At 37.6% G+C, this 25,152-nt stretch overlaps 2 protein-coding genes across 17 annotated transcripts in view; both read left to right on the forward strand.

Annotated features, from left to right (window-relative positions):
* The window catches only part of LOC135718710 (inter-alpha-trypsin inhibitor heavy chain H3-like), a 32,523-nt gene extending 30,985 nt beyond the window's left edge, over positions 1-1,538 (forward strand). The window contains exons 22-25 of the mRNA XM_065240914.1: positions 689-863; positions 965-1,113; positions 1,228-1,303; positions 1,380-1,538. Of these exons, the coding sequence (XP_065096986.1) occupies positions 689-863; positions 965-1,113; positions 1,228-1,303; positions 1,380-1,494 (515 nt within the window). The 3' untranslated portion in view covers positions 1,495-1,538. The remainder of the gene's footprint in view (positions 1-688; positions 864-964; positions 1,114-1,227; positions 1,304-1,379) is intronic.
* Positions 1,539-7,203: 5,665 nt separating this feature from the next.
* Positions 7,204-25,152, forward strand: part of LOC135718709 (inter-alpha-trypsin inhibitor heavy chain H3-like) — a 36,520-nt gene continuing 18,571 nt past the window's right edge. For 7 of the 16 annotated variants that reach the window (XM_065240887.1, XM_065240889.1, XM_065240894.1 and 4 more), the window contains exons 1-16: positions 7,204-7,361; positions 8,076-8,239; positions 8,469-8,573; positions 8,672-8,834; positions 8,928-9,038; positions 9,125-9,253; positions 9,362-9,478; positions 9,815-9,983; positions 10,065-10,175; positions 11,288-11,469; positions 11,563-11,742; positions 11,852-11,979; positions 13,850-14,031; positions 16,401-16,430; positions 16,959-16,982; positions 25,134-25,151. In XM_065240887.1, the coding sequence (XP_065096959.1) occupies positions 7,287-7,361; positions 8,076-8,239; positions 8,469-8,573; positions 8,672-8,834; positions 8,928-9,038; positions 9,125-9,253; positions 9,362-9,478; positions 9,815-9,983; positions 10,065-10,175; positions 11,288-11,469; positions 11,563-11,742; positions 11,852-11,979; positions 13,850-14,031; positions 16,401-16,430; positions 16,959-16,982; positions 25,134-25,151 (1,888 nt within the window). In that variant the 5' untranslated portion in view covers positions 7,204-7,286. The remainder of the gene's footprint in view (positions 7,362-8,075; positions 8,240-8,468; positions 8,574-8,671; positions 8,835-8,927; positions 9,039-9,124; positions 9,254-9,361; positions 9,479-9,814; positions 9,984-10,064; positions 10,176-11,287; positions 11,470-11,562; positions 11,743-11,851; positions 11,980-13,849; positions 14,032-16,400; positions 16,431-16,958; positions 16,983-25,133; position 25,152) is intronic. The other 9 variants (XM_065240891.1, XM_065240899.1, XM_065240898.1 and 6 more) reach the window with 4 other exon arrangements.

The raw sequence follows: 25,152 nt of genomic DNA on the forward strand, positions 1-25,152 counted from the left end.
ATGGATTTATTGCATTTTGCGAGAAAAAAAAACAGTTTTTATAATAAATCTTTGAAAATCAAACTATAGATCTGTTTTTTTATCTTATTACAACCTAAAGATGCTATGTGAAAGTTTGTAACAGAAAATAGTGGTTTTCATCTTTTCACTTTCTTGGTATAGAAAACAAATTTTTACAGAAATCAGTCAAAATGGATTTATTGTGTTTTGGAACCAAACTCTTCATATACAGTATCTCTTTCATGAATGAAATGGGTATTATTTCTATATCGGTTAAAAAAATAAGAATGTCAAATGTCATAATGTAAGTCAAAACACATTAAATAAATGTCCACATTTAATCATTATTTCAAAAATGATATTTAATGAATCATAATAATTCTTGTCCTGTATTAACCCCCGCCTTTTCCCAAAACTAATAACGATAATAATAATACCAATACCAGTAATAATAATAATAATAATAATGTTATTATTATTATTATTATTATTATAAGGTAATGAAGATCAGCTCTGTTTTATGGTTTTCTTGTCATGATGACAAAAAGCTTCTGGCATATTGAAAAACAAAACAAAAATATCGGAAAACAAAACGCTTAAGAAAATACCAGCTACTGATGTTTAAATATTAGGGTTAAACATGAGCACAACAACTTATCTTTACTGTGGTATTTTGTGTACGTCTTAGGGTTCTCTATGAATGGAAAGTCTAGGGGATCTAAAACTGGATTCCAACAAATCACCATTCATTACAAAACAAACCATCACCTGACAATAAATACAAGCTCTATTAATTATAATGATGGCCAGAATAATGTTCAGTATCTGTGGGGCCAGGAACCTTCCCAACATGATCAAGAGGGGTAAATACTACAACAGTTTCACCCAAATAAGTGTTTTAATAAATATTCAGTTTTCTATTTTCAGTCTATGAAGAGGTATCAAAATTACTTTATCTCAACAGTATCATATTGATTCTGCGGGACAATGAAATGGATGTTACGATTGGAAATATCCGTGTTGTTATTGTACTTCATAAGAAACGTAAGGATGTGTTTCTGTGGCCTGCGGTTTGGCAACAACCAAAAAATGTCACTTTGGCAGGTATTTTAGGTAAGAAAGTAACACACAGTGTAAATAATTACACATTAACATCCAAACACAACATGTATGAATATAACCAAAATGTCTGTGATCTAATCACAATATCTGTGGATAATATTTAAGGAAAAGACAAAATTTCGTATGAGGAGATTCAAGGGTCAACTCTAAAGATAATGGACAATGATGTGAAAGCGTCATGGTACGTATAAATATTCATGTGTTTTTTTATGATGTCATTTACTTATCTAATAGAAAAATGTATCTGCTAATTGTAGGGATGAAATGACAGACTACAGATTTCCTTCAGCTCCAGTCGTCAGATGTTGGCTTGTGCCGTTCCAGGCTGTGATGAACGGAGAGATTTCTGATTTTACTGTTACTCACCTGTAGAGTTCACAGCATGTGTATGTGATATAATAAAGAGCATACCTTAACTATTTGCCTCTTTGCTCCTCAGAAATCTGCTTGATTTTATTCATGTGCTTATCTGTCTTCATACTGAAGTCAAACCAATGCCTCTTGCAGTTGGACACATATTTTACTGTATTCACAAAATCACAATAAAATCTACTAAGCAATAATGTGCTCCAACCATCTGTGTGTTGTTTGCTGGATTTTTATAGATGTACTACTGTAAATCTCTAGCAATATTATATAGGTTTATATTGGTTAAATATGAGGAGCTCAAATGCAAAAGCCACCTCTCCCAATAATGAGATAATGATATTAATGTTCTCGACACGTATTATACGTTCTTCAAATTCTACTTTATCCCAGCCGCAGGTCATTCAGATATAAAGTTTGTTGGCAGTAAGACCATTAAGAGTCTGAATAACAAACGGTTGTGCATCTGAACTCTTCATATACTACAGTACTTGTACTTTTGTAGTAGGCCATAATATGCATGACTTGGACATAAAACATATAAGACATAATTTATGCATTAACAATATCACCCCTTCTCACAGCCAGGTTAAGGATTATTATAAATCAAATCAAAGTGATTCATGAATTAAAGTTTAGCATTTGATGTTGTGTTTGAGTCTGCAGATACACAGACAAATGATATATGTGACATTATTTCAGTGCTCTGTCCTTTGCCACTATGTTTTATACTGATTTCATCATGCACTGTAATCTTGAGTTCCCTTTCAGACGAATTGGGAACCACTTCGCGCCAACCTATCTGCTTCGAGAAAATATTAAAACGCCAATGATCTTGGCATGCAGATATTTGCATCTGCCGGCAGACCCCCCCTCAGCTCGGGTATTTAACAAGAGGCAGGTGCAGTAATCAAATCAGCTTTTTGCTTCGAAAGCAAGCACTTGTCTGCTATCAAGAAGCTTTCCTGCTCTTGGAGAACTCCTGTGTCAAAGTTGGAAGTTGGTCTCAACGGAGACCCGGCTGATTCCACCTCTTTATTATTTCTTTTTTTTTTGAGTGTGTGCATGGCATCTTCCCTGTGTGCTTCCTCAACTCACACTAACATCTAAAAGAGCTGCACGAGTTTGAACTCTAGTGTTACAGTCGGGTGCGTCTTTTTAAACATGGCAATCCGGCCGTGTGCTACGTTTGGATGCGGCAAATACATGAACCCTCATGACGGTCACGATCCCGTTGTTTCGTGATTGGGCTTGAACCATGTAGAGTCAGAGTGGGATCATGTTCAATCTGTGAGAACATATCTCTTGTGGATCTGCGCAGCCGGGTGGCGTTTCTCTGGGACGGGCTGCCGAGGCGGTCGGGATCAAATGGACACCACCTCCACCTCCCGAGCCATCTCATTTGGATGACTGGTACTTTGGGTCTGCCAGAACAACGCACTCTCAACCGCTACTTCCCTTCTTCCCCAAGCTGCACGATGAGCTGACGAGGTCGTGGAAAACCCTGTTTTCATCTCGGAGTCGACCATTTCAGCCATCACCCCTCACCTTCCTTGAAGGCGGGACCGCTAAGGGTTATGTCGGTATCCCGACTGTGGAGCGGCCGGACTCGATGCAGTTGTGTCCGGCCAGTGTGGCTGCCACCTGGAGGGACCGACCAACCCTTCCCTCATGGGCCTGTAGACACTTTTCGTCTCTAACGGAGTGTGTTTACAGAGCCTGTGGGGAGGCAGCCTCTGCCCTGCACGCTATGGCCTTGCTTCATGTTCATCAGGCCAAGGCACTGAGAGACCTGCATGGGGGAGGTCACGATTCGGCAGCCTTTGAAGAGCTGAAGAGCCACGGACCTTCATTTCTCAGGGCAGGTGTTCCACTGAGACAGGTCTCCAGGCATTCCATTGTGTGCACGGATGCCTCCAACACGGGGTGGGGGGCCACGTACGAAGGGCTTGCAGCCTCGGGGTCTGGACGTTACGCCAGCTGCACTGGCACATAAACTGCCTCGAGTTGTGGGCTGTATATCTTGCTCTCGTCCATTTCAGCAACGAGCTCCAGGGCAAAGATGTATTAGTTCGCACCGTCAATATTGCGGCTGTTGCGTGTATCAATCGCCACGGCGGTCTGCGCTCTCGTCACCTGTCGCATCTCGTCCGTCACCTCTTCATCTGGAGTCAGAAGAATCTAAGGTCTCAATGTGCCATTCATATCTCAGGGTCGCTCAATACAGCAGCAGACACGCTTTCACAAGCAGCGCGCCCCGGCGAGTGGAGACTCCACCCCCAGTCGGTTCAGCTGATTTGGAAAAGTTTTGGGAGAGCGCAGATAGATCTGTTTGCATCTCCAGAGACAACCCATTGTTGCCTGTTTTATTCATTGACCAAGGGATTGCTCGGCGTGGACGCACTGGCGCACAGCTGGCCGCGGGGTATGCGCAAATATGCGTTCCCCCAGTGAGCCTTATCGCACAGACGCTGTGCAAAGTCAGGGAGGACAAGGAGAGCATTCTGTTAGTTGCACCGTACTGGACAACCAGAAACTGGTTTCCAGAACTCATGCTCATCGCGACAGCGCCTACCTGGAAGATTACCCTGAGGAAAGACCTTCTTTCTCAAGAAGGGGGCACATTATTAAACCCTGATCCCGACCTCTGGAACACTATTTTTACAGCGCCAGCGCCGTCTATGAGACAGGCTTATGCGCTTAAATGGAACCTGTTTGTTGACTGGTGTACTTCTCAACGAGAAGACCCCCGAGAATGCCCCATCAGAGCCGTGCTGTTATATTTCCAGCACTGTTTGGAGAAAAGGCTGTCACCCTCTACTATTAAAGTAGATATTGCGTCGATATCCGCTCACCACGCGCCGATAGACGGTAGATCAGTGGTCATTAGGTTTTGAAGAGGTGCTCGAAGGCTGAATCCTTCGCACCCACCCTCTATTCCTCCTTGGGACCTGTCCGTGGTGCTGAAAGCCTTTCAGGATGCCCCATTTGAGCCTCTGCGATGAAAACTCTAACTCGCATTGGCTTCTGTCAAGAGGATAGGGGACCTTCATGCATTTTCTGTCAACGATTTGTGCCTTCAGTTTGGACCTGCAGCGTAACACTGAGACCCAGGTCCAGCTACATGCCTAAAGTTCCCACCACTCCTTTTAAAGATCAGGTGGTGAACCTGCAAGTGCTGCCTTTGGAGGAGGCAGACCCAGCCATGGCTTTGTTATGTCCTGTATGTGCACTACATGTGTATGTGGATCGAACTCAGACAATGAGCTGCTCTTTGTTACGGTGGTCAGCAGAAAGGGAAAGCTGTCATCACTATTGCCCTTGCTTATGAAAGACAGGGTATTCCTTGCCCCTTTAACCTAAGAGCACACTCTACAAGAAGTGTTGCATCAGCTTGGGCACTGGCTCATAGTTCCTCGCTAACAGACATCTGTAGAGCTGCTGGTTGAGCGACACCTAATACGTTCAATAGATTTTATAGTGTTCGTATTGAGCCGGTATCCTCTCGGGTTCTTTCCTCAAACCAGTAAGAACACCGAAGGTCGGCTCGTGTGTTGGCTTGCAGCCTCTGTTTTGGTGCTGCACATTTGGACCACTATGGAAGGCCTTTAGAGCAAAAACGTCATAAGAACTGTTTTTGTTCTCCTCCACCGCCTTAAGGGCTGATATTGCGGAGCATCGGCACTCTCACTAGCTGCATTCCTGAAAACCTGTGTTTGGCTAGGCCCCCGTATAGCGCCCCCTTGAGGTTCCCTATGCGTGTATTTTCCGTGGAGCTAATCTACCACGTTTTCTCTAGTATGTTATATTTAGAGATTTTATTTATAGACCTACTGGCTCCAGCGCCACCCAGTTGTTATCTCTTCTAGGGTTGGCTCCGCAGCGCTTCCTGTCTCCGCCCAGGCAGGATTCGCTTCTCAGTTGCTAGTTCACTATTGTGGGTTAAGGAACTAGGAAGTATACTACTACAACTTTTTGCGTAACATATGAGCTTGTGCTGTGTGTAATTATTATGTATATATAAATACACACACATTCATGTATGTATTTAAGAAACAATTACATGTCTTAAATGTATATCAGGGACGTGCACAGGGGGGTTGCTCAGGTTGCCCGGGCAACTGCCCATATGCCCTTCTCAACTCAAGTTGCCCTTCCGTGGTGGAAAAAAAATAGATTGTAGTTTTACTTCATTTGTGCGGCGTTCCTTCGTTACTGTATTTTAATTAATTACGAAATGTGTATTTTATTTTTAAATTGCCGTCTCGTGTTTCTGGGGCATTCGCAAATTAATGACTCGTTTGAGTCGATTCCTTACAAAGTAATGCAAATAAGTGAGTCTTTTGAGTTGTTTCTTTACAAAGCAAAAGGGACAAACGTTTTGAATTGGTTCGTGAATCAGTTTGAATGAATTGTTCAGATCGCTGCAAAAACTGAATCGTCTGATGCTGTTTTATTCGTAGCCTATGTAGAAACACGCAGGACATAAACAATGTTGGGTGACGTGGATATGAATTTACCAATCATTTAACTAAAAGCAAATTTTCACATGTACCCGCCATTATATACACGTGACCTGTTCGTCCTCAGACACAGTTAAACGCGTGCAGCCTCCAGAAGCATTGTAGCACAGATTGAAGAAAATCAATCAATGATATTTTGGCGTGCAGGGGAAAACCCCCTTCCGATACAATGCCGCTGGTGCCCTCCAATTGCCAACGTTGGTAAGACTGAACGTGCTGTCTGGCACGTCTGATTCGCTGTATACTGTACTGTATGATGTAATCATGATGTAATGGTGCTTCTCACAACACACACGTGACATGAGATTCACAAGAGAAGAGTTTTGTCTAAAATCAGTTTGTATCATGTAAGTGTAAACTGTCGATGTCCTCAGACCATCTTAGGAGATTCTCTAACTTAGTGAATGCAAAACTCTCTTGTCAGTTTAATTGCCTGATATTTCATTTAAAAGCTACATCAACATTGAGACTAGAGTTAATTTGTAATGCTTGTCTCTTCTGTGTTTGTATTCATTTTTCTGTACTGTTTGTGTATGTTGCAGTTTTTCAAATACATACTGTATAAGTGCCCTTCATAAGTATTGGGAAAATACAGGCAAAATTCCTCTGTTTGCTGTGGAGTCAAGAAATGTCTAAACATTAAAAGATGAACATGAGACAAAAGTAAAGAATCTGTCACATTTATTTTTTACCTGTTGTAACATAGACAATATTTCACCACAAATGAACAACACATTTGTATTTTACTCCTAAAATATTAAGACCATTGACTCAGAAGTGTTGAAGTGATGAGTTGTGTGACATTCTGTACTTCTGTTATTCTCAGTCCTTCATATAGGCCGTGAGTTTTAATTTTTATTTGAGGGGTGCTCTTTTTTTTAGGTCAGAGCAACTGCCCCTCAAAATTCCTGTGCACGTCCCTGATGTATATATATGTATGTGTGTGTGTGTGTGGTTAAATATACATAATATTTACACACAGCACAAACTCATAACATTATTACAATTTTGTATGAGATTAATCTAGATAAATCTATGCCCAGCCCTTATATTAATAAAATAAATTTGTAATATATTTTCGTAAGGGTAGAGATGATGACCAACATATAACAACATTACAAATACTAGATGAAGTGGGAGGTTTCTGCATCCTCTTGATAATAACCAATCAAAGGAGAATCAGCGTACCATGGGGTCTTGACATTCGCCTGCCCCCTCTGTCCTGTAGCTAGGCATTATTTTTTGAGACATTGTGAGTTTTCCTTCAGTGTCACAATGACTCGTCCAGCACTCAGATTAATTCTGTTGGGCTTCTTTCTCATCTCTGCCTCTTCAGCTCCTGTTAAAAAGGTGAGGGTCACTGCATATGAATTATAATGTGTGTCAAAAAATAATGAAATAGTAGTCTAAGATAAACAGAAATATGAATTAAATAGATGTTCTTCAGGTCATGACATTATTTTAAAATATAAGAAATGTTAAATATCTATTCATTGTGTATATTTGAACTCTTTTTTTCACTAAACAGATGAGCATTACTTTAATCTGTTTGGTTGCTCTGAATGTTTATTCATTTAGCACAGTGGTTCTCAAACTGGGGGCTGTAAGGGGCCCCGGTTCAATTACATTTTATAAAATAAATTAATTTATCATAAATTCTGTGTAATCTAATTTCAGGAAAAATAAGGCTACTAACCAACAGCACTAAATTAAATAATTTAATATGTTTTGTTTAATTCAGAATTTAAGTTTTGGAATGTTTTCAGTCATACATTTTCTTTGCGGTGCATTGAAGGGAAGCAAACACTTGAAATACAAATAATGAGCATATTTATCATCGAGGGGTCCCAAGTTTCTATAGTAAGCAAGAGAAATTCATTGTTTACCAAAAGGGGAAAACTGAACTTTGTGTCACTACACTGAGATTTAACCATTAACCTGTATTTGTCCTTTGACCAGATATTTACTTTAAAGTAAATATTTGTGCATGCAAAAAGAAGGCGTAAATATCACCTATTTCTACACGACTACACTTTAATGATACTGTTTGATTTCTCAACACAGACACAAGATGTGAATATTTACAGTTTCTACATTAACTCTACTGTGACCAGTCGCTACGCCACCACAATCATCACAAGCCGTGTGGCAAACAGACTTAATGAATCTCAGGAGATCTTCTTTGAAGTGAAGATACCCAAGAATGCCTTCATCAGTAAATTCAGAATGTGGGTAAATATATTACACAGTATGAGATAAAAGAGAAAGAGAGTCATTGCTAGCATGTGGGTTGAAGTTTAATTTAGGCTGAGGATTTAACCAAATAAGAACAAAATTCAAATAATGTTGTCATGACATATAAAGTAAAATGAGTGTGAACAAATTACTTGTCCCCTAATGTATAACAGTTAACATAATAAAAAATAGTTGAGCAAATAATGGCAAATTTCCCTGCAGGACCATAGATGGAAAGAGCTATGATGGAGTTGTGAAGGAGAAAGCAGACGCTCAGCAGCAGTACAGTCAAGCAGTTTCACAAGGACAAAGTGCTGGACTCATCAAGTATTGATCATTTGAAACAAACACATATCATTCACACATCTATAAAGTATGTATTTATAGGATGAGCAGTAATATGATGGGTGTAATTTTTCTCTCAGGTCTGTTGGAAGGACTTTAGAAGAATTTAAAACATCAGTGAATGTGGCCGCTCTCAGTAAAGTCACCTTTGAGTTGACTTATGAGGAACTGCTAACGCGTCGCCTTGGCAAATATGAGCTGCTCATCAATGCACAACCAATGCAGACGGTGGCAGATTTCAAGGTATGACAAAAAATATTATTACATTTCATGTGGTGCATTAAATACAACTCTTTATTTTATATGCGTTTAAGCATATGTCTGTCTTTATATTAGATTGACGTACACATCCATGAGAAACCAGGAATTTCCTTCTTGGAGGTGACAGGAGGTCTGAGCACCAATGATCTGGCCAATGCCATCAAAACTACAAGAGCTGACAGTGATGTAAGCAATAGATTATAAAAATACAGTTATTTTATAATTCATGTACACTTCACAAGGTGACCAAGTGATCAATCCGAACATTTTAGGCATGGGTGACCTTTTACCCCACTCGAGAGCAGCAGACCAAATGCAAAGACTGTGATAAAAATGGGCTGAAAGGAGACCTGCTCATTTCATATGATGTTGAGAGACAAAATCCTAATGGTGAAATGAAAGTGAGTTTCAGTGGGTAGAAAAATAAGTTGTGTGTAAATAACATATTAACTTATTTTGGCTGAAGAATATTGCAAGAGTAATCCTGAATCCCATTTAATTTTGCTCAGGTATCAAATGGGTATTTCGTCCACAACTTTGCACCCTTAGATCTTCAAAGTATTCCCAAAAATGTGGTGTTTATTATTGACCGAAGTGGCTCCATGCACGGCAAAAAAATTAAGCAGGTAAATAAAATGTGAATTACTGACCACCTATGAAAGCTTTAGATTAGTTGCTAGAGAGCATGATGATTATAACAAGTTAAATATCTTTGCAAACGTTGTCACAAATCCTTTGTTTGACTGTTTTTATAATCCATGCATAGCAAAAGAGCTTCAGTTTTTATATTTATCATATATGCAAAAATGTTGGAATAAATATTTAATACGTATACAGTACATAATATACATTTATTACAACAAAATTACTAATGGTTTCATAGTCAGACTCCTAAAAAAGGTCTGGAATTTACTGCATTAAAGACAATTTCAGTAATTTTCCAATTCTGTTTATTTTCTTAGACACGTTTGGCACTGCTAAAGATTTTGAGTGATCTTTCTGAGGACGATCACTTTGGATTGATCACGTTTGACAGTCAAGTTGATTTGTGGAAGCGTGAACTCCTTAAAGCTACCAAGGCAAACCTGGATGACGCGAAATCATTTGTGAAGAAGATTACAGATAGAGGATGTCAGTTCTCAATGGGAGATGGCAAGATTGGAAAAATGTAATATAATGAACAATAACACAAATATTTTTATCTTCTTGTAGCCACGGACATAAATGCAGCGGTGTTAGAAGGAGTAAATATGTTCAAACGGCAGCCACAAGCTGGATCTGCTTCAATCCTTATACTACTGACCGATGGAGATCCAACATCAGGCAAAAAATTACACCAATAAACATGATCACTGCAAACATTCAGCCACTGAACACAAGCTAAAGAGTTAACTCATTCCCCGCAAGCCTTTTTTTCACAAAATGCCTTCCAGGAAAATTTTCTTCTATAAATATATTAACATACAAATGAAACAACAGACCCTCTGCTTTTAAACAAACAAACAAACAAAAATGTTTCATCCTATCTTCATGTGTTCTCTTTTTATAACCTCTTAAATATGGGTAGGTTTCTTCTACAAAATTTTGAGCTAAAAGCTGAAATAATTGCATTTTTTAGAGATTATTTTCAGAATGATTATCAAAACATATATGGAGTTTAAAATTAATTAAATTAGTTTTTGCTTCATTTTTTTAGTGGAAAGGTTTTCTCTTAATTGATGAGATAACTCGTCAATGGTGGGGAAAGAGTTAATGTCCATCCTCTTAACACTATCAGACAGTTATGAGTATCCACACAGTGGTCCGTGTTATCCGGTAATCTCATGAATAAGTGATACAATAATTCAACCCTGTATCACGAAATTATGTACCTATAGTCACGTAAATTTGTCTTTTCCATGACACTGACATGTTTTTCACCTTTTTGCATTAACATGTAACGCATTTCTTGTTACTCAATTGTTTTGTCCTATTTTCAAACGACGCTTTGGTTTAGGGTTCGATTTGGTGCTTGCGTTAGGATGTCACTTTAAGTATTGGTTTATACCTTTTTACATGATTTATTTTGTATATTTTATGATTTTTAAACCATTGTCGCCTTGCATTTGGGTTAAAGTTGGGTTTGGGTAAGGATGTAATTTTAAATCTTACCCTAAACCGAAGCGACAATGGTAAGAAAATAGGACAAAACAGTTGAGTAACAAAAGTATACAGAAATGCGTGACATGTTCACGCAAAAAGGCAGAAAAATGTGTCAGTGTCACGTAAAGACTCACAAATTTACATGACTATAGATACTGTAGGTAATTTCGTGATACTGGGTTGGAGAATTTAATGCAGCGTATTTTCCCATTTAGATGGACGGACTTAATGTAAAGAGTCACAAATTCATATTATTAAAACATTATTATAACGGGAATTTCCTTCTCTTACAGGTGAAACCAACACAGAAAGGATTATGTCTAATGTGCGAAAGGCCATTGGGTCAAAGTTTCCCCTCTATTGTCTTGGTTTCGGATATGATGTGAATTTTGATTTCCTAACAAAAATGTCACTGGAAAATAATGGAGTTGCTCGCAGAATATATGAGGATTCTGATGCCGATCTACAGCTGCAGGTGCCAAACAGTGAATAATTTGTAAACTCATCAACAATGCTGAATTATGCCGTGTATTGAAGCATGTTTAACTCTTTTTTTTTTGTTTGGTAGGGCTTTTACGATGAAGTTGCCGTCCCACTTCTAACTGATATTCAACTTAACTACATAGGAGTCTCAAATCTTACCCAGAACAATTTTGCCCTGTACTTCAACGGCTCTGAAATTGTGGTATCCGGACAAATTACAGACAACAATGTGGAGAGCATCAGCACTGAAGTCATCGCAATATCAGTAAGATCCCGGCCCGTGTTTTATATCGATATTTCTGGATTAAAGCAGTTCATAAAGTTTCCCCTATATAACAGTATTCATGACGACAATGTTAACTATTGCTGTGCAGAAAGGCAGTAAGGTGACGTACCAAAACACTGTAACAACAAAAGATGTAATTGATGTCCCATCTGAACATGAAGATTTTGTGGAAAGACTGTGGGCCTACCTTACAGTGAAACAACTTCTGGACAAACAGTAAGTTTATAATTTACAGAAATAATGTCTATTTTAAGCTGGACACTGTGACAATATTCTGTCTTATAATGCAACCCAATCTAATACAGTAACTTGAACCAACAAATAGAGAGGGGTAAAAACGCTTTTCGGCTTTGGCTCTATCATTCAAATATTTAAGTTAGATGTATATTTTTTTACACAATCAACACACACATTTCTGTTACAAATAAACCCTTAAAGTTTGTTTGTGGCACCTACCGTTATCATACAATTACACCAAAAGTGACAGGAGTGCAAACGTGACAACTTACCCCATAGGTGGGGTTCACTGTAGCAAACAGAGGGTTTGTTGTTGTTTACAAATAAGACAAAAAAAATCACACTTGTGAGTTATTTCCCCTGATATTGTATTAACAGTTATTATTTTGATTAATAGTGTATGCATTGTTTTCATTTTATGATCATTTTATACCTGAGGCTTAATTGTAACGCTGTGCTACTGTAACTACACTGTAACAAATACTTTGCTGCCTTGAAATTTTTTGTTAAATCAACTCAGATTTACAAGTCATGTCAACAGAGATGAGTTGTCACAACTTAGAAAATATAGTTAAGAAAAGTCAACTTAATTTTATAAGTTATAACAACTCACCTGTAGTTATAACAACCCATCTCTAGTCAAGATAAATAATAGTAATTTGAAATGACTTGTAAATCCAAATTGATTCAACAAAATTGTTTAAGGCAGCAAATTATTTTTTACAGTGTATCCCCGCTGTGTAAAAATGTTTTTAATCCCAGCTATCAGTTACTCTTAGTTGTTGACATGTTTCAAAATGGTGTCATGTTTTAGGTAACAAGACAGTGATTAAAATAATATAAGGTTGGTTTGGTGACTTACACACCAAGAAATCCTAACTCAGAAATCGAAAGAAATAAAAAAACAGTACATGAAGAAATTTACTTCTATGCCTCCAAAACACTCCCTGTTCAATATCTTAAAGGGGGGGTTCAATGGTATTTCAAGCATTCTGACTTATTAACACAGTTATAGAGTTGTTTCCTCATGCTAAACGTAGGCAAAGTGTCAAAACAGCAATTGGGCGTGTTACAGAGTATTTCTGTGCCGAATGCACTTTGCCAGGGTTCGTACAAGTTTCGGAAAGTTTTTTTTCGATTACAGGTCCAACTGACATTTCAGGGGTTTTCTATACGTATCACTTCTTTATATGGGCACTTCCCCCGGAAAACCGGGGTAGCAGCAGAGTTTTGCGTGTGTGTTTGATGCGCTGGATTTTTCCAACCGGGTCATGACGAGTTGCACGCGGTAAGACTTCTGTCTTATGTTGGAAATAGGCACGTGCATATTATATAAATGACACGAACATGTAGTGAATCATAAGTTAAAACAGTGTTGTATAGTGTTGCATGACTCGTACTCGCTCCACCCGCGGTAGTAACTCCTCCTTCTTCATTTTTTCGTACGTTATCGGAAAGATTCGGTAAAGCTAATCTTTCTTTTATAAATCTGATTAAACTAAAGACTCTTCGGAGATATAAAGGATGTCATACAACTCTATAGATACTCCAGATTAACATTAGAAATGCAGCAACAGCATGTGTTACGTGAGCTTTAACTAAAACATCAAAACTTAATAACAAAAGATATCATCTACTGACAGTCAGAGAAGAAAAAAACTAAAGCACAGATTCCTCAGCCCTGTATAAATATGTAAAGTAGCTGCATTACAATTAACCCCGTGTTAGTTTGTGCCCTGCTCACCCCTTCACAATGTCCAAATATTAAGAAATAGTTATTTGTCAGGCAAAGGGTAACTGTTGTAAGCCTAGACTGTCTGTCTGATTTCTCTCTTTGTTTTTGTCTCAGTGTTCTTCTTGAAGGTCCAGAAAAAGAGGCTGTAAAGAACGAAGCTCTCAAACTTTCACTCAAATATCAGTTTGTTACATCTCTCACATCTATGGTTGTTACCAAGCCACAGGAAGGTGACGTGGAGGTTGCAGACAAACCCAAAGAGGGAAAGGAATCACACAGACCTCCAGTTTCTAGATGTAAGAAGTTCAAATGAGTATATCTCAAATGTTTATTCTTTCCAAAAAAGATTACATTACAGTAGTAACATAATTTTGCACAACAAAATACAAAGTAACAGCAACATAGCGAGTTTTAAATCAGTTGCTCTTGTGTGGTTACAAGATATATAGATCTTGAGGGAGTTTGGGGCACACAGGGGGCCTCAGCAGATTTTCAAGGGGGCCTCAAGATGACTTAAAGGGGACATATCATGAAAATCTTACTTTTTCAATAATTGGGTCCCCAGTGCTTCTATCAACCTAGAACATGTGAAAAAGATCAACCCAGTAACTTAGTTTTGGTAAACAATTCTCTGCAAGCATGCAAATAGGTCATTGACATCTCCCCTTGTGATGTCAGAAGGGGATCATACCACCCCTTTATCTGCACTATCCAATCACGGCACTGCCATTTAGTGCAGAGATCTGGGCTGGGTTTCCCGATAACGTTGCCTCTTAGCGCGCTACAAAGACTCTTAAGTTAAACCTTAACTACAGGTGTACCCTTAGGCGTGTTTCCCGAACTGTACCTTAACGGGATTCTTAAGGTATACTTTCCTATGTACAACGTTACAATGTGCTGTCCATGGTGATGGTGCTGAATAGGTTGATATCGATTGCTCGACAATCAATTGTTCACTTAATGTAATAGGTACTTTGCTGCGTTACGAGAGTGGTGTTCTTTATTAAAGAAACATTTCAGAAATAGTTCAAGTTACATTTATTAGGAATATCTTGTAAAAATATTTCAAATTGCAACCAACTAAATCCAACCTTGTATATTTTATTTTATATTAAACCCGTGCAAAACTCGCAAATTCATGTCCAAAAGTATCATGCATAAACTGCTCCAATGCATCCGCTATGCCTTCGGTTGAAGTCGAATTAACATCAATAATCATAATTAGGAAAATCAACACTTATAATTTTGAAAAAATCGGGAATCCACATTATAGGTATTGCGATTATTTATGACAAGACATAAACAAAAATACTACAACAAAATGAATGTGTTTTCCCTTTATATTCCTATTTTAAAAAACTTAGGTGGAATAGATAGCTGTCTAGGTGGGTCCCATATTGAAGTTTAAGCATCACTTATAATAATATAATTGTCTTCATTTACTTCACAACCAGGGTGCATTTACCTACTCTATAAAGGCACAACATGCGAAACATATTTACACAAGATAAAGAAAGAAAGAGAAGCCGCCATCAAATACATTATTTGACGACACTTGACCATGCGTCAATATGTTGACGCGGAGGGTATACCTTTCGCGTCATTTTTTGACGAACTGGGGACTTCAATACTATTAAGTCCGTTGCATTCTCTTTCCTATTTTCTTACCATTTTTGCGTCGGTTTAGGGTTAGATTTACATAATGACATCCCTACCCAAACCTAACTCTAACCCCAACGCCAGGTAACAACTGTTTAATTTCGCGTACCTAATAGTATTAAAGTCCCCAGTTCGTCAAAAAGATTTAACGGATATGAAATGCACAAATTAAATAGTGAGACTATTCGTTGTATAGCTGCCATAGCTTCACCAACTTCTTCACCCAAAATAATTTTTTTAATAGTTTCTTAAGCCTGTAGCATTTAATAGTTCACAGCTGATGTTCCTTTTGGAAAATATAATTAAAACCCTAACAACCATAAGTGTAATGATGTGAATATTTATTTATATATATATATATACATACATATATATATATATATATATATATATATATATATATATATATATATATATATATATACATATATATATATATATATATATATATATATATATATATACATATACATATATATATATATATATATATATATTTATCACAGTGATGGCCTCTAGCGGAGTCAAAAGGGATAAGGTATAGCTAAGAGCACTCCAGACCAACCATCCGAACGAATGACTTACAGAAGGGATACGTAACTAAGAACGTTTCGGGAAACACTTACTAACGATAAGGTACAGCTTAAGGTACAACATAAGAACGACGTAGAGCTAAGAAGGTTTCGGGGAACCCAACCCAACTAATTTGCATATAAGAGGACACACACAAAACAGCACAACTTTGCTCACACCTACAAAGTGGTAATTTAAAACATGCTATAATAAATTATCTATACAGTATTTTGAGCTAGAACTTTACATACTCTGGGGACACCAAAGATTTATTTGACATCTTAAAAAAGACAAGCATTAATATATATTTATATATAATAGTACCTCAGAGGTACAAACTGTACAGAAAGGAGTGCACTAAAATGTTGTACCAAATGTATGCATTATTTATAAATTCTGTATAGGATTTACTCTTTAATTTTTTTTTTACCAGATCCGTCATTCACTCCTCGAACAGGCTATGGTAAGGTATAAAATTGTGACAAACTATGCACTCAGAATGTTGCAGGAAATGTTGCAAAAAATCATTAATTTTGCTGTGCACCTTAAGGTACACAATAGGTCCTTTGGGTATAATATTGTACCCTAAAAGGTTCCACCTTTACAGGTATACAAAACATAACACAATGTTGTACCTTTTGGGGTATATTACTGTACCCTAAAGATCTATTGCGTACATTTACCCTAAAATTTAACTGGTACAAAATTGCTCCTTAAGGTACACAATAGGTCCTTTGGTTATAATATTGTACCGCAAAAAGAATAACATTTCAATTTATTGTATACCCATAAAGGTATACAGAAAAGGTGAAGTTTTGTTCCCCTTAAAAGGAAGTCATCTTAATCATTTTAATAAAATGCTGACAATTCATCTACAAAGAATATTACATGGAATTTAGTTTTTTTTTTAAGAATTATTCATTGAAATGTGCCTAAATATCCCCTTTTATGTGCCCTTTTATTTGTATTTCTTTCTTGATTCATAAATTAGGTCCTCCAGGTCCTTCAGACTACGGTATGCCATTTTTGTTTGTTTTGTACACAATTTATTCTTATTTTATTTATTTGGCATGTCTGTGTGTTACAAATGAAGGATAAATGAAATTGTATCCTTACTCAGAAAAAAAGTATTATTGCTGCTTGTTCAAATGACTTAAAAATCTAAAATCTTTAAACCAAAAACAACTCCTAAAAATGTTGCCTCAAATTAATGTTTAAACTAAATTGGTAAAAATTAAGTTATCTTAATCGTTTTGTGTTGGGACTTCATTATTAATAATTTATTCATAAAATTATAACAATTCATACTAAGAATTCTTAATTAATTTTGCATCAAGTTATTTTAATATTGTCTATTGAAATTCCTCGTATGTGCCTAAATATGCTAAATGTGCCACTTATTTGTATTTCTTTTGTGATTCATGTTTCAGGTCGTCTAGGGCAGTGGTTCTCAAACTTTTTCAGCGTGCACCCCCTTTGTGAACGGTGCATTCCTTCGTGGCCCCCCCCCAAAGAAAATTTATGACAAAAAACAGTTCTGAAACTTCACATATTAATTAAACAAAACATTAAATTATACAAAGTAGTGCTGTTGGTTAGTAGCCTTATTTTTTTAGGTTTAATTTCACAGATTTCATGATAAATTAATGTGTTTTATAAAATGTCATAAAACTGGGGCCCCCCTGGCACCCTCTTGCGGCCCCCAGTTTGCGAACCACTGCTCTAGGGTATTACGGTATGCCATATTTGTTGATTTTTTTACACCTTTTATTCTTATTGGGCATTTGTGTTGTGAACTCTGTCAGAAAAAGCTACAAAACTGGGCCCGGTTCCCCAATAACGTTCACTCTTAGCGTGCTAAGAAGACTCAAAAAGATATATCTTACCAAAGTTGTTGATGTTCCTAAGTGTGTTCCCCGAAGTGTCTCTTAGGAAGCTTCTTAACACGCTGCCTCTAAGTACGACGTACAATGGCGCTGTCCCAAGTGAAGGTGCTGAATTATTTGCGATCGATCACTCAGGGATCGATTTTCCACTTCACACGAAGGTGCATTACGACGTTAAGAAAGACAACACGTTATATACAAATGGAACATAACTCAAATTATTCCAGTCACATTTATTTTAACATAGTTTAAGTTATCCGTAAAATATAGACTATTAATTAAATGATCAAATTGTCAGTAATACGGGTAGACGAACCGGGTATCCCTCGCTATTTATCCACCCTCCTTATCCCGTTGTGGCACTTGTGCCGCTTCTTTACATGGGTTTTGACTTAAAAAAATATGTAATACACTTTTATACGAATGTTAAGGTACTTAACCATCAGAATTGATTGGCAAGCAGCTGCAGTATTTCTGTTATTGCTTACCATTAATGTTTTCAATAAAAAGCAACCTAGTTAGATAGAGAATATGGTCTGAGAAGATCTAGCAGCACCATAATGAGTTGTCTTGGAAGGCGATTTTTTTATTTAGCCACGTCAGGCAAAATGTCAAAAGGTTTAAGGGTTGACGAAAAAAAAAATTGGCATGGACTAAACAGTTACGCGGCCGGTGTTGTGTAGAAGTCTGTTCCCCCTATGTTTCCCTTTAGTGTAGTGTTTTTATAGCATTTTTATCACATTATACGTTTATTCTTTATATACATTGAAAGTTTTAATGGCTACTGAGATGTATATGTGGGCATTTATGTAATGTATCTTGACTGTTCTTGATTGTAAGTCATTTATTTTTACAGTATGAATCATATTATATGTATAATATATATTTATTATGTTTGGAAACATAACAGTTTTAAAACAAACAGTAGAGAAAAAAGAAAAGAAAAAGACAGGCTATATGTTAAAAGACATAAAACTGTCAAATATGAAATATTTAATAAATTGTATAATAGAATACATGATATTATTGCTTTTTAGTTTAACCGATTGAAATCTTTAATCTTTCTAAGTAAATTATAAATGTAACGTGATGAAAACGCTATAAACATAGAGGGAACAGACTTCAATGAGGAACAAACACTGGCGCCGTCTTTGATTCATAAATAGTCATAAATAGTCCTGTATCCATTGCAAACATATTTTATTATCAGTCTTAAAAGTGTCCATAACATAAAATCATTGTCAGCATACCATAGTTTGACTTGTACTGCGCTGCGCTGATTTCTAAAGACTGCGGCAATAGCGTTTTGCGCTCAAACAACGCTAAGAGAGATCTTACGAATGGTCCAGACCAACCTTACGAAAGTGTGACTTACAGAAGATATATGTCACAAGGTGACGATCTTTTCGGGGCGGAACCAAAAGTTGGGAAAGTTTGGTTCCGCCCGGATGTTTCCGCCCAGACCGGAGAAAAGAAACACCGGACATCCGGTAGCGTCGTGGACGCTGAAATCAGCCAGATTACACACAGCTGGGAGTTATTAAGAGGAGCGCCGGGTGATTGGACGAAAGGGACATCAGGAGAGTATTTTAGAGCGATGTACACGAGAGGCGAAGAACACGGGGGAGCTCCTTTGCCAAAGGCAAACAAAGACACGCACCTTTTGAAGAGCCCGAAGGCTCTGTTGATCCGGGCTGCGCTTGGAGCGCGCGGAAAGAGGACAGAGCCACAGGAGGCGAAAGGAAGGCAAGCCGTGGGTCTTTAAGAAGGAGCACCCCGAAATCGTTGATGTTTTCCCCGTTGGTGGTGTGTATCGTAGTGCCGAGTTGGGCTCGCCAGATACGCTGTTTGGATCGCTGTATTGCTCTCTCTCTCTCTCGCTTGGATCATTGATCTATACGAAGGAAGATATCGACGACCTTATAGGTGGAATATTAGACAGACACTGACGTTGGATGAAAGAAACGGAGGAAGAGGAAACCTTACTGTTGTGAGTACACACCTGTGGAAAAGTGGTGTTGGTGGCTGGAAAACGCCTCGTTTATGCACCTGGAGTCATTACAGCGTGAAGTCCACCTAGGACGAAGGGAGACCGAAGTTGTGAGTAAATACATCAATTGAAGTAGGTGTTTTATATGCAGTTGATTTCTACAATCGTTTTGGAGTGTTTTCAAGAGAGAACGAGTGGGCCCCACCCCTGTATCAGCGTGGTGGGTGAGCCGAAGGGTTTTTGTGTAAACAGCTACAGTGACGACAATAAACAAATACTAGGCCGTTTACCATCTCCCTATTCTCGCCCAGAGCAAAGTGGAAGAAGGCGGGTGTCATTGTGTGCACTGAGCGTGGTGGGTGAATCTTTTGGATGTAGACATTTTCACTTGAAGTGGTGCTGTGTAATGCTGTGTTTTGCAGTGAGAGTGCTGTGTCTTGTCTGACGTAACCCAGCTTCAGTCACTCGTCCCGGGACGACGAAGAGGAAAAACGGCGCCAGAGAACAACTGTACGATTATGCTGTAGTGTGTTTCAGTCTAACAATATCACAGAGTGGCGGTGTGCGTGAGTATCACACCTACTATTGTTACCCTACTTGTGTCTTTTTCATCACCAAAGAGTAGAGGCGAAAGAGATCCGCCGGCCCGAGGTCTCGACGAAAGGGCGCCCCGGTCCAGTTTTCGATCGACCAACGGGTCTCGAGGAAAGGGCAGCGCTCGACCCGGTGTGCCGACGTGACGTTCTCGCCCCTCTGTCAACCAACGAGTTCGCCGAGAGGGTCTTGGTCCCCGGCGTCCCCTTTGCAAACCACTGTCCAATCGACACATTGCAGAGCCAGCGTGAACACTGAGATATTGAGCCGTGGAGAGAGCCATACCTACCCAGAAGCTGTAACCAGCGTAGAGGTGAGAGAAAACCTTGGAACCGATTCACTGTGTCCCTGTGTTCCAGCGGTCGTCTGTGGAGAGAAAGAGAACTAGCGTGAACGCTGAGATACTGAACTGTGAAGAGAGCCATACCTACCCAGAAGCTGTAGTCAGCGCCGAGGTGAGAGAAACCCTTGTAGATGATTCACTGTGTCCCTGTGTTCCAGCGGTCGTCTGTGGAGAGAAAGAGAACTAGCGTGAACGCTGAGATACTGAACTGTGAAGAGAGCCATACCTACCCAGAAGCTGTAGTCAGCGCCGAGGTGAGAGAAACCCTTGAAGATGATTCACTGTGTCCCTGTGTTCCAGCGGTCGTCTGTGGAGAGAAAGAGAGCTAGCGTGAACGCTGAAAAAAAAAAACGAGCTGTGAAGAGAGCCTAGAGTGGCCGTTATTTTAAGTTCCCCTTTTTCCCTTCCCTATTTATTATTTTTTAAGTAAATTAAATAAAGTACATTTTAATTTTATGCTTACCTTGTGTGTCTGGTCATTGGGGTGGCTTTGGGAATCTCCTCGAGGTGGAGAAAGGGGCGTGACCTTATTTACACCTGGGTCCACCCCTACCTGTGACATATACTTAGTGTACGAACGTTTCGTGCTATAGAGTTAAGAGAGAGGTTAAGGAATAGGTTTAGAACTACTTAGCGATAAGAACGTTTTGGGGAACCGGGCCCTGTACATTTTTCTGTCGCTGCTAAGGTTCCACCTTTACAGGTATACAAAACATAACACAATGTTGTACCTTTTGGGGTACATTACTGTACTCTAAAGATCTATTGCGTACCTTTACACTAAAATTTTACCGTTACAAAATTGTTCCTTAAGGTACACAATAGGTTCTTTGGTTATAATATTGTACCCCAAAAGGATAACATTTCAATTTATTGTATACCCATAAAGGTACAACAATTAACCAAAAGAAAAGGTGCAGATTTGTTTCCCTAAAAAGGAAGTCATCTTAATCATATTCATAAAATGGTGACAATTCATCTACTAAGAATATTACATGGAATTTTGTTATTTTAAGATTATTCATTGAAATGTGCCTAAATATCCCATTTAATGTGCCCTTTGATTTGTATTTCTTTCTTGGTTCATAAATTTGGTCTTCCTGGTCATCCAGACTATAACGGTATGCCAATTTTGTTTGTTTTGTACACAATTTATTCTTATTTTATTTATTTGGCATGTCTGTGTGTTACAAATGAAGGATAAATGAAATTGTATCCTTACTCAGAAAAAAAGTATTATTGCTGCTTGTTCAAATGACTTAAAAATCTAAAATCTTTAAACCAAAAACAACTCCTAAAAATGTTGCCTCAAATTAATGTTTAAACTAAATTGGTAAAAATTAAGTTATCTTAATCGTTTTGTGTTGGGACTTCATTATTAATAATTTATTCATAAAATTATAACAATTCATACTAAGAATTCTTAATTAATTTTGCATCAAGTTATTTTAATATTGTCTATTGAAATTCCTCGTATGTGCCTAAATATGCTAAATGTGCCACTTATTTGTATTTCTTTTGTGATTCATGTTTCAGGTCGTCTAGGGCAGTGGTTCTCAAACTTTTTCAGCGTGCACCCCCTTTGTGAACGGTGCATTCCTTCGTGCCCCCCCCCCCAAATAAAATTTATGACAAAAAACAGTTCTGAAACTTCACATATTAATTAAACAAAACATTAAATTATACAAAGTAGTGCTGTTGGTTAGTAGCCTTATTTTTTTTAGGTTTAATTTCACAGATTTCATGATAAATTAATGTGTTTTATAAAATGTCATAAAACTGGGGCCCCCCTGGCACCCTCTTGCGGCCCCCAGTTTGCGAACCACTGCTCTAGGGTATTACGGTATGCCATATTTGTTGATTTTTTTACACCTTTTATTCTTATTGGGCATTTGTGTTGTGAACTCTGTCAGAAAAAGCTACAAAACTGGGCCCGGTTCCCCAATAACGTTCACTCTTAGCGTGCTAAGAAGACTCAAAAAGATATATCTTACCAAAGTTGTTGATGTTCCTAAGTGTGTTCCCCGAAGTGTCTCTTAGGAAGCTTCTTAACACGCTGCCTCTAAGTACGACGTACAATGGCGCTGTCCCAAGTGAAGGTGCTGAATTATTTGCGATCGATCACTCAGGGATCGATTTTCCACTTCACACGAAGGTGCATTACGACGTTAAGAAAGACAACACGTTATATACAAATGGAACATAACTCAAATTATTCCAGTCACATTTATTTTAACATAGTTTAAGTTATCCGTAAAATATAGACTATTAATTAAATGATCAAATTGTCAGTAATACGGGTAGACGAACCGGGTATCCCTCGCTATTTATCCACCCTCCTTATCCCGTTGTGGCACTTGTGCCGCTTCTTTACATGGGTTTTGACTTAAAAAAATATGTAATACACTTTTATACGAATGTTAAGGTACTTAACCATCAGAATTGATTGGCAAGCAGCTGCAGTATTTCTGTTATTGCTTACCATTAATGTTTTCAATAAAAAGCAACCTAGTTAGATAGAGAATATGGTCTGAGAAGATCTAGCAGCACCATAATGAGTTGTCTTGGAAGGCGATTTTTTTATTTAGCCACGTCAGGCAAAATGTCAAAAGGTTTAAGGGTTGACGAAAAAAAAAATTGGCATGGACTAAACAGTTACGCGGCCGGTGTTGTGTAGAAGTCTGTTCCCCCTATGTTTCCCTTTAGTGTAGTGTTTTTATAGCATTTTTATCACATTATACGTTTATTCTTTATATACATTGAAAGTTTTAATGGCTACTGAGATGTATATGTGGGCATTTATGTAATGTATCTTGACTGTTCTTGATTGTAAGTCATTTATTTTTACAGTATGAATCATATTATATGTATAATATATATTTATTATGTTTGGAAACATAACAGTTTTAAAACAAACAGTAGAGAAAAAAGAAAAGAAAAAGACAGGCTATATGTAAAAAGACATAAAACTGTCAAATATGAAATATTTAATAAATTGTAAAATAGAATACATGATATTATTGCTTTTTAGTTTAACCGATTGAAATCTTTAATCTTTCTAAGTAAATTATAAATGTAACGTGATGAAAACGCTATAAACATAGAGGGAACAGACTTCAATGAGGAACAAACACTGGCGCCGTCTTTGATTCATAAATAGTCATAAATAGTCCTGTATCCATTGCAAACATATTTTATTATCAGTCTTAAAAGTGTCCATAACATAAAATCATTGTCAGCATACCATAGTTTGACTTGTACTGCGCTGCGCTGATTTCTAAAGACTGCGGCAATAGCGTTTTGCGCTCAAACAACGCTAAAAGAGATCTTACGAATGGTCCAGACCAACCTTACGAAAGTGTGACTTACAGAAGATATACTTAGTGTACGAAAGTTTCGTGCTATAGAGTTAAGAGAGAGGTTAAGGAATAGGTTTAGAACTACTTAGCGATAAGAACGTTTTGGGGAACCGGGCCCTGTACATTTTTCTGTCGCTGCTAAGGTTCCACCTTTACAGGTATACAAAACATAACACAATGTTGTACCTTTTGGGGTACATTACTGTACTCTAAAGATCTATTGCGTACCTTTACACTAAAATTTTACCGTTACAAAATTGTTCCTTAAGGTACACAATAGGTTCTTTGGTTATAATATTGTACCCCAAAAGGATAACATTTCAATTTATTGTATACCCATAAAGGTACAACAATTAACCAAAAGAAAAGGTGCAGATTTGTTTCCCTAAAAAGGAAGTCATCTTAATCATATTCATAAAATGGTGACAATTCATCTACTAAGAATATTACATGGAATTTTGTTATTTTAAGATTATTCATTGAAATGTGCCTAAATATCCCATTTAATGTGCCCTTTGATTTGTATTTCTTTCTTGGTTCATAAATTTGGTCTTCCTGGTCATCCAGACTATAACGGTATGCCAATTTTGTTTGTTTTGTACACATTTTATTCTTATTTTATTTATTTGGCATGTCTAGTGTGTGTTGCAAATGAAGGATAATGAAATTGTATCCTTACTCAGAAAAAAAATATTATTGCTGCTTGTTAACATGACTTAAAAATCTAAAATCTTCAAACCAAAAACAACTCCTAAAAATTTTGTCTCAAATTAATGTTTAAACTAAATTGGTTAAAAATAAGTTATCTTAATCATTTTGTGTTGGGACTTCATTATTAATAATTTATTCATAAAATTGTAACAATTTATGAACTAAGAATTCTTAATTAATTTGCATCAAGTTATTTTAATATTTTCTATTGAAATTCCTCATATGTGCCTAAATATGCTAAATGTGACACTTATTTGTATTTCTTTTGTGATTCATGTTTCAGATTACGATCTGCTTTATGG

This window comes from Paramisgurnus dabryanus, chromosome 14 (genome assembly GCF_030506205.2).
Source record: "Paramisgurnus dabryanus chromosome 14, PD_genome_1.1, whole genome shotgun sequence".
NCBI classification, from domain to species: domain Eukaryota; kingdom Metazoa; phylum Chordata; class Actinopteri; order Cypriniformes; family Cobitidae; genus Paramisgurnus; species Paramisgurnus dabryanus.